The sequence below is a fragment of the Thermobia domestica genome, chromosome 16, assembly GCF_964235325.1.
Source record: "Thermobia domestica chromosome 16, izTheDome1.hap1.1, whole genome shotgun sequence".
In the NCBI taxonomy this organism is placed as follows: domain Eukaryota; kingdom Metazoa; phylum Arthropoda; class Insecta; order Zygentoma; family Lepismatidae; genus Thermobia; species Thermobia domestica.
In genome coordinates, this window is record NC_137469.1 from 126,686,438 (window position 1) to 126,696,755 (window position 10,318).

General features: G+C 36.6%; 1 protein-coding gene across 3 annotated transcripts in view; it reads left to right on the top strand.

The window, feature by feature from the left end:
* The window catches only part of LOC145673401 (uncharacterized), a 288,550-nt gene extending 278,565 nt beyond the window's left edge, over window positions 1-9,985 (top strand). For 2 of the 3 annotated variants that reach the window (XM_081743064.1, XM_081743066.1), the window contains 3 exons: window positions 2,386-2,453; window positions 7,309-7,558; window positions 9,752-9,985. In XM_081743064.1, the coding sequence (XP_081599190.1) occupies window positions 2,386-2,453; window positions 7,309-7,558; window positions 9,752-9,756 (323 nt within the window). In that variant the 3' untranslated portion in view covers window positions 9,757-9,985. The remainder of the gene's footprint in view (window positions 1-2,385; window positions 2,454-7,308; window positions 7,559-9,751) is intronic. The other variant, XM_081743065.1, reaches the window with a different exon arrangement.
* Window positions 9,986-10,318: the final 333 nt, after the last annotated feature.

Here is a 10,318-nt window from a genome sequence, read left to right on the forward strand (position 1 = left end):
GTAGTACGGTGGTCTATCATGTTCGAGCCTAGTTGTTGATTATGGAGGTTCGCAGGTTCGAGTTCTACAATGGTATCTTTAATAATGTAAATATCTAAGTATAATGCATAGGAATGACTCATACCAGTGTTTTTGGATATATTCTAATCACATTTTCTTGCGGTTCTGAGCGTTCGAGGTATTGTGATATAGTTCATTATGCGCCAAAGAATGGATCGGTGACATGCGAAGCTGTAAACGGTATGGGTATGGGTATATGACGAATACATTGTCTTGGTCCACGCCGAGGATGAGGAATTCATTTGCTACAAGTGTTATCAAATGTAAACATTGTTGAAAGTTAGTGTGAAATCTGTTTTCAATAGTGACTTGTTTATTATATGTCCAAGCTTATTCTTAAAAATTCAGTTAGTTACCACGACTTAACTAACGACTGCATAACACATGGAATATTACCTATATCCTTATTATTTCATATCCATATTGTTACTAACTGTCCTTAAATTATCTGTATTTAAAGTGCTGTGAAAGTATTAGATGTTAATTGAGTTCCAGCGGCCTCTCAGATCGTAAAATTTTACTTTTCAAATAGTGGGCCTTATTTATCTACCGTGCGGGTAATAATGCCATTTTGTATGTTTCTCTTTCAGCATGTTTTCCACACAGTTAGCTCAATGATTAAGTTATAGTAAACATACCATAAGATGGATACCATTGACAAATTAAATGCATACCAGCTTATGTCTATCACATTATAAGTATTTACGTAATGAGGCAATTTTTCTTAGGTGGGCCTCATTTGTCGCAAGTACACTAGAGAACTTTACACAGTTTTCTATATTACACAGGGTGTTTCTAAACTAAACCGACAACGTTTGGGATCTGGTTCCTGACACCAAGATAAGACGAAAGGTAGAAACCAACCTGGATACACAAATGCTTCCTTTCGAAAACATGAAAGTACTAACGCAAAAATTTTTATAGAAATAGCTTGGCTACGGGTATATAATTTGAAGTACTCACTAACTATCTCTATAAAAATTGTTGCGAAAGTACCGTAGTATTCTGAAACTTGGCTATTTGGATAGGGCGCATACTTATTCCTAAATAAGGTTTGAATCCGACTAGGTAGGTCCCATAGCATTGGAGCTATGGACCTTTAAAGTTCATTTTTCATTGTTTTCGGAGAATATAACTGTGAAAGGAAGCATTTGTGCACCCAGGTTAGTTTATACTGTTCATCTTATCTTGATGTCAGGAATCATCTCCCAAACGTGGGCGGTATTGTTTTGAAACACCCTGTAGAAGTTATTTACACTATCTAGTTATGCATATTTTAAGCTCTGAAACGAAGTATGTACCAACAACAAAGAACATTTGATACCCTTATGCACTGACATTATCAGTTTCATGTCTAAATATTACAAACTTATTAGCGATTAACGTAAAGATTCCCAAGGTAAAACAAATACCAATAACAAGATCTCATTTACCTGTATCAAACGAAATAGGCGAGATTAAATTTTCATGCACAGCTCCCGAGAAAATCGAGCAATATCAATTTATTCTTTAAGCTTCCAACCAGGTTGTTGCATGGTACTATGGTAGCGTCAAGGGTGTTCTGGTATTTGTGTATGAATTTACAAAGAAGGTATGACAAAATTGTAGTAAATGCCCTCTTTTTTCGTTTAGCGTTTTAATTTGGTGATCGAGAACAGTGTTTTTAATAGATATCGTAGTATTTGATATGTTGATTCTCGCCGTAATGCGAAAATGCCACCCCAATTGACGGGTCATATTTCAATAAAATAAAGTTTTGGGACGATATATACTCTTGGCTAATTCAAAGAAATACTAAGACAGGAGAAAAACTAGTGATGTGTTTTGAAGATTACGTTTTGTGTTAACTGTGCTGTGTATTAAGAAAATAAAAAACATTTTTTTGTGTTGTAATATTTTTAAGATTTGCGTTAAAGCTCAATACGACAGTTTATCTGTAGATGAGAGTATTGTAAAAAGCAGATTAAGTCATGTATTTGCACCAAAGTCATAGTTCCAGTTACTGTATTATAGTCAAACGATGCTTAGCTCTCAGTACGAACATAATTTCAAGAAAATTCTCTTGGCTGATATTACGGTTGGGGCGTGTATTCAGGGTATGTGTGAAAACATAGAATACTCCATTAATTAGAGTTCGAGAAACAACAAAAAATGTTTGCAATTCAACTATATGAACCTGTTGTAATTCAATTATCTCCACCCGTTTCTTTTATACGTCTCATTGACAAACCTAATGAACAATCCCGTCTACGACTTATATTATAGTTGCTACGTTTAGAACTGAATCAATACTTAAATGGATATGCTGGGATTTTTCGTTTCCAGGTCCTTCACCAGACTACGGTTTAAAAGCAAGAAACATAACAAGTAGCTCGTTCGAAGTTACATGGAAGGTAAGTGAAAAAATAATACAACATTGCGTATTCTAGTAGTAGTGACAATAATAGAGCACTAAAGAAGTAAAAATCTGAAAAGTTTTGACTTAGTTTTAACCATCATCATTATTATGATTCTGCTTTCACTGCCTCTAAAAAAATAAGTAACCTAAGATTATTGTGATTCATATTCTTTTAATTCTCTAGTTCAATCTATTCTCTAAATCTGCATTAACATTTACATTACATTCGGACGTAATTGAAGAGGAAAAACTGGGAGAATGTAGGCAAAATTCCCCCCAGAAATCCCTTCCATCAACTTTGGACCTCTCTGGAGTGGCCACGGGTAAAAGTACACAATCCAAATGTATCTCGAAAAATACTATATGGGATAAGAAATATGTATAGCAAGTTTTGTATTCATTGACAGAATAGATATGAGGGAAAAGCTTGTATACCAATACACGATTTCCCCTCATACCTATTCTGTCTAGCAATACAAAAATTGGTATAGTAATTTTTTATCCCCTATAGTATTTACCTGGGGCCACTCCAGAGGGGTACAAAGTAGATGGGAGGGATTTCTGGAGGGAATTATCCCGACATTCTCCCAGTTTTCCCTGTTCAATTACGTTATGGGCCCCAATACATAGCACATCTGAAAAGCTTGTTGCATAATGAAGAGAATGAACTATAAACCATGACTTTCGAATGAACAATGTTGATGCAATAGCTATTTCACTGTGAGTCTACGATTTTTATTTACTAACAGGTCAAGGGCCCCAGGGACTTACTCCGTTGTCCATGGCACCTATTTTTTTGTGCGTGATCATATCTATGTTATGTTTATCGAATAGACTAAGTTTGATGAGGAAGTCCCGTTGACAGGTTCGTGTTCTTTCCTTGTTAGTATTTTATTTTGTTACTAATAATTTTAGACACGCGGTAGGTTAATTATTTCCTTTTCCGCCATGTATTGTCCTTCTGTTCTGAAGTGGTTCCTTTTGTCCGATTTCGGCCATATTAATTTAATAACAGGGTCCATTCACATTTGTTTCGTCCCTTCATCTGCATCCATTAACCTACTCTACTGACTCAATTCGTCAACTATGCTCAGAGAACTTATATTTCAATTCCGCCTAAGTCAATCCGATTCCTTTCAGAGATTTGATCGATTCAGTCCAGTGAAGGATTCGTACTTTTAGAATAAGTTGTTCCGGAATTACCCATCACAATTGTACACACACTGAATTACACGATATTTCCTTAAATATTTCCAAACGTTTTTTCTTGTTTTTAAGCAATATAGCGTCTTAGATAACTAATAATGAGGTCGTATGATTTACTGTACGTATATACGTATATGAGAAATAACATATTCTAACTGGTACGATATCAAAAGAAATAAATGAAGGAATATTACGTAGGAGAAACTTTATTTGAAGTATTTAATTCGAAGAAGTAAATCATTGGGAAGCTATTTTAACTTATTGTGATGTTTCATTTTATACTTATTAGTTAGTCTTATAAAACTCGTTGGTAGCAAATTAACTTCCCGATATAAATATATATTTAATTTCGTATCTAGTTGAAACTACATAGTGGTAGAAATAAACACGGAACACCGTCTAAACTATGCAAAATAATGCAACATAGCTTGGGATGAAGTTTTTGTCAACTGACTTACAGTTAGAGACACTGGTTTTATCAACTTTTAATCTAATTGGCACAGCGAGATCTATTTTTCACAAGTAACATATTACTTAGTTTTTGAAATACTAATGTTTTACTAATTTTATCTGTCGGAACAACAGAACTACGCCTTCTTGACTAGCCTTCTAGTGGCTAGCGCGCCCCCCTTTGGTTCACGTTGTTCTAGTTTTTATTGAAAAACACTGAAATTTGACTGCATTATAGTTCTTTAAATTTTACCTTGCACTATAAGTCTATGTTTATGAGTGTAAGTCTATATGTTCCATTTAGTTTCGGTGCTGAAGAGAAACCTACTAAAATTCAATAAGCAAATAAACAAGTACTGACAAAAGAGTTAGCGCGATAGCAATTGCAACAAAAATTTGGTTTACATGTAAGAGAGTTACTTGTACAGTTCAAATATGCGCACAATATTTCCATCGACACTGCACTTTACAATCATGCGCATGTTGAGTCACCGAGTTCAAAAAATGGGTTGTTGGTAGCTCTAGGCAAAAGATGACGAGGAAGAACATGACCACAGAGTATAAAGTGCCGGAGAAGAGTTGCTTATCACAGTAGGAGCACTTTATGAATACCAGCCTGAAGCAGTCTTCCGAGTCACACTGTTTGAACATCAACAATACGTTCGGGCGATGTCCGAAACTTCTCTGGTCGGAAGTCGTCATATCCAGCTACTGTCCAGAAGTGCCGAACAAAGTCTTCAAAGACTGGAAAACAAAACTGGTTATGTAGAATACACATGGGCAACAAAATTGAATCCCTCGGCGATGGTGTGAACTGATAGTCGTAAAGGATGAGATTCAATCCGCTTCAGGACCGCCTTAAACTGTCGGAAAAATACATCAAGTGATAGAATGTAAGGTGTGCATCCAGGACGGATGGTCTTAACTGTATACACTATGTTTTGTGGTCGGATAGCATCGATCCTATGAGTCCTGTCACGACATTTCCCGAGCGAATAAACCAGAAGAGACTCCTCCGCCGCATATGGAAATTAGAAATGTTGAAAGAATTGCATCAGAATTTGTTTCGTGATTAGGGCGGACTTCGAGGCAACTTGAACGACATTTTGCGGTTTCAGCATGTGTTGCACTACTCGCATTTCAAATTGACCTGTAGGTTCCTGGTAAATTATCAACATCTTTGGAAACAAGTATCCACTTTCCGACGTAACTGCATTTATGGTAGCTAACCTGATGAGATCTCGCTAACCTGCATTTTTCAGCTACATAATTGTCAAGCACGTGCAGTTTTGAGCCTGCCTCCCCTCTCTCTACCACGTGACGTAAGTATCGTAGATGGTGTATGTCTTCCACCATACGATGTTTCTGTACTGTATTGAATCACAATCCTTTAGCTTTCCATCTCCTTTGCCTTTCCAAAAATATATAAGCCCACTTCTTTCTCCTCGGTGGGCTTGACATATGAGCAGAAGACTAACTTCCAGCACTTCGTAGTAACTCTTCGTCACTATAGGTTCTTGATCATCCATAAGTTCTTCACAATCAGACAAGTCTTCTTCCGTATATTCATATTCTTCAATATAGTCTATTGTATTTCTGTTATGTATATTATTATCATTGGTTGCCTTCGTTACATCTATCTCATTGATTATGAATGAAGCTTTCCTTTACTGTAATTTCTGTGGATCTTCTTTTCTGTTTGTAATGGCTAACAACAATGCTTACTGTATTTGCAGGACTATCACGATTGCGTTATCAGTGCGAGTAACGTGAGTACTACGAAACCGGTAACACCACACACGGACGGATTAACTGCCGACGTTGAAGCAAAACAGATGAGGTCACAATTATACTCAGTTCCTGCGTCCATGTCTGGTTACCCTAGATGTCGCCTCGGACACTTCGTCAGGTGACCTTCGATACGGTGCGGCGAGTGTATACCATAGCATATACTACACATACGTACATTAGCTAGAGAAACACTGTTTACGATGAATACAGTTACTAACGTCACAATATCACGTTCTGTATGGTCCACTGTGAGAGGAATATTGCATCTTAGAAGCTTACAATGTAATTGGCTATGGCACTTAGTTTATACATGTTTGTAATCAGCACCCCAAATATATTCATAGAGACCACAACTCAATTACAATTGCGAACGCAACTTGCGTTAACTCCCTTATGAGACTAATATCAATGTCAGAATTATCAACAGAGAATATTTGCGATAGTTTACGCTCTCATTTTTAAAGAAGTTTTTATTCTTATGGCGGTAGAAAATAAGGACCTTGTAGTTGTTGTTGTAACTGTACAGTAACAAAAAGATACACGTTAGACTTGAAGTTGTAATTACAGTAACCAGGTAGTGTAGTAACCTGAACTTTGGTGCTTGTGCTGAAACAGGCTAATATGATATTTACAGTAGAATATTGTTTACAAATTGGACTAACAATTGCAGTAGGTGTATGCTATGAAAAACAACTTTCTTAGAAGTCAAGTAATTTCGAAGAATTTCTTGAATTTTGTAGTGATATTTTGTAACAAAAAGCTCGTTTCAGAAACATATCAGATCTGACCATCTAAAATTCTCGGGAAACCGAACACCAACAAACCGCTGTTATTTTTTTCGAAAACCTTATTAAAAAAAACTCATTAGGTATCTCATCTAGGTACTATACGAATATAGTTTTCAGTAAACCTAAGAGTTATTTGTATATTTCAAATATGTATTATCCTGTAGTAATAGAGTTTGAGAAAAACATAACTTCATATTAGGTTTACAACATTATTCATCTCCTGGTATTGTAGAATATGTATCAATTCTAATCTTGTTCTTGGAAGTCCGTCTGTTAATTATAGTTATAATGAAGTTTACTGCCCCTAAAATTAAAAGAGTAAAACGTTTTCCCCTATTTATATTTCGTGCGTACAAAACTTGAGCTTATATTACTTATTTAAAAGTTATACGATTGTCACAAGCTGAAAACAATTCTTGTATAAGCTAGAGAAAAAATATATGAAGAATATTAGGCAGGGTTAGTATAGATTAACTTTGAACTTTTGGTAAGAAATATAGATGTTACAGTACAGTTTCTGAAAAATGTTATAAGTGAAATAATTGAACAAAAGTTCTAAGCAATCTCTGTTGATTCAATGAAGAAAATATGATTGTGTTTTCATTTTCTTTACAGTCCAAAGAAGAAAAGAGCATAGAAGGTCTTGAGAGTAGTTTCTTGTGTCCAATGTTGTATTACGAAGTGCATGTGAAGGAAGGTTGGAAGTGGGTATTGTATACTAAACGACACGTTGCCAGTGCTATTGTCACTAATAGGCTGCCTAACGAGAAATACCAGGTTCGTGTGAAGGAAGTAACTGTTTCTAGAGCCAGTCAATGGTCTGAAGTGCTGACAATCATAACGGAAGCTGAAGGTAAATTATTAGGTATCATACACATACTTCATCATAAAAACTATTACATAGATGAGTTATTTAAGCATAGGTAGTTTTCTAAACCGCTATGTGTAGATGTGGATTCTCTCTACAGATATATGTTACAACATTACACAATTACATAACAACATTATCGCTTGCCTGTGCATGATGAGGTTGAAACGATATTGTGTGCGGTGTGATGTGCGATGGTGTCGTGGATGTGTTGGCAGATGAATATTCCATCCCAGACAAGAAACCTGGGACAATGTTGCCAAGGGTCAAACTATAGCTCTCGAAAGGCGGTTTTAGAAAGGGAGTCTCGTCACGTTATAATATGCTCATTGTGTAAGCATACGGGAGCTTATAGTTTCACTCTGGGTCTGTTTATGTGAGCGTGCATTTTGTGCTTTATTTATTGGTTACTACTGACCAAAACTAAACCAAGTGTTTTGAGTAAGTAACCGATTGTTTGGCGAGGTTTCGCTTGGTAGTATAGACTGTGTTTTACAGCTTTACACGCCGGGAGTGTTTGAGTTCTGTTCACTCGATCAAATGTGATCTAATTTAAAAATATTCAGATTTTTGTAAAACTTCAGCCACATTCTTTTGATAACCATTGGAACCAAAATTCTTAAATTAGTCTGATTATTTAATCTAAATACAACTAAAAATCTATGACATTGATTGTAATATTATGATACACTCACAAGGTAACCAAAATGTTCTTGCAATTATAGAGAAATCATAAACAAAGATCCCTGGACGGTATGTACCTTTAGGTTCTGAAGTAAGCTCCATCAGCATCCAACTTGTTTTCCCAAAGTTCCTGCATCTGCACAATATTCTGTTAATAAATGCAAAGAAGTCCGTGAGTGCGTTCTGCAGGTCTCCCACAATTGCGAAGGAAAGTGGTTACCGAGGAAATGAAACAGTTGGTAGTATATTAGCGCAAAGTCTGGTGAATATGTTGTATGGCAGTGTTTCCCAGTCAAATTGCTGAAGGGTCTCCCGGATCCTCTTTGGCACATGTAGCTTGGTGGCATTGTGCAGGGGCAATGCAGTCTTGGATTCAGCAATGCCAGTTCCTTCTGTCGCAACACACGTTTCACCCTTAGCAACTGCTGAGAGTAGAGGTGAGCAGTGATGGTCTAACCAGGTGGTGGTAATGCACCACTTGCCGACAATTCCATCATACAGAGAGCATAACGTTTCGTGAGTGCAGAGGTGTTCTTGAGGTGCGAGGAACAGGTTCACGTGGCGACAACTTATGTGTTGTGTGCTTGGGAGGTTATAGAGGACCCACTTTACATCACAAGTGAGCAAGCGTTCAAAGTGTTCATGTGCCGAATAAACAAGGACAAACTCGTTGGTATTTGTTCGCTGCCAATAATATGTAAGGTAGATACCCACTTGCTTAAATTGTATGATTTCCTTATCCCATGCAGGTACAGTCTGATTATTTTAACAGAATCATGAAGCTCTTCTGCAAGTTAATCACACGTTTGACGACTGTTCTCCTTCATGGCTGCCTTCAGGACTTTGTCATAGAACATAGGTATCGTCCACTGCGCGGTGTATCTGAAAGCCTCACATCTTCTGAGTGGACTTACTGGAACCAATACCTAGCAGTGAGTTCGTTCACGGTATTCACTCCAAATGCCTGGCATATGCGACTACTTGATGCGGCAGCTGATAGACCCATTTTAAAGTCATACAATGTACACACCCGAGCAACCTGTTACGACACCTCAATTTCTCTTCTTCACTGAACGAACTATGACTCCTGTAATTGCGCAACGTACCACAATTACTAAAGTTAGATGGTCACCTTCAGTAATACGACGCTTGGCAGGCACGTGCGTCATTTCGTTTGTTCTCCGTAACCGCATGGTTAATGGGACGTCAAAATCGGCAAAAAGAATTTTGGTTACTCTGTACTATGTTTTATGATTTGTTCAAAAACTGTCCAATGAAAAGAACATTTACTTACTTGTTAAGGCAGTGATTCTTTTAAGATTCGTTTTGATGTTAAAACTGCCGTCTTCAGCGAGAGATGCATTGACTTTAATTGCATCAACTTTAATAATATTGCAAACAACAAGACTATAAATCTAAAGCCACATTTATATACGCTTTTAAGGAATTTTAATATTTTTCTGACATATTTAATCTTATTTCGTATTACCATTGTTATTGTTTCAGATTGACCTGAAAGCAACGACAAGATTTACTCTCAAAACAAATCAAAATACAAGGAATCCTCCTCGAAGACCCAAAGAATTAGTGTTCTACCGAGGGCGATACATCACAGGTGTGATGTGAACAAAGTATTCAATATGCGGAAACTGCTAAATAATGAGTAAAGACTAGTTATTTTTAAAATTGTGTATAATTTCAACATCTTTTGTGAAAATATATTAGATTTAGTAAAGTCTACTTGATTAATTTTGTTTCTGATTTGCTAATAAGAGAATAATCATAAAGGTTATAAATACAGCATGATTCTTATAAATGTATAGCCAGGCCGGCTGACAGCAGTGTTCCGTCCGATTCATAGTTGTTTAGCTGAAATTCCCTGCCTGCTCAGTTCTGACAAATAAGTCGCGTCGTGAAGTTAGTGTTTTCCGTGTAGTATCAAATTATGATAGTGAAAGAATATGTATGGAGGGAGTCATTCAAAAATACAAGACAGTGCTTCATTGCCAGGTACCCAGGAACAAAATCACCTGCGAAACCTTGTGTTCGGAAACTGGTGCAAAAACAGTTTGA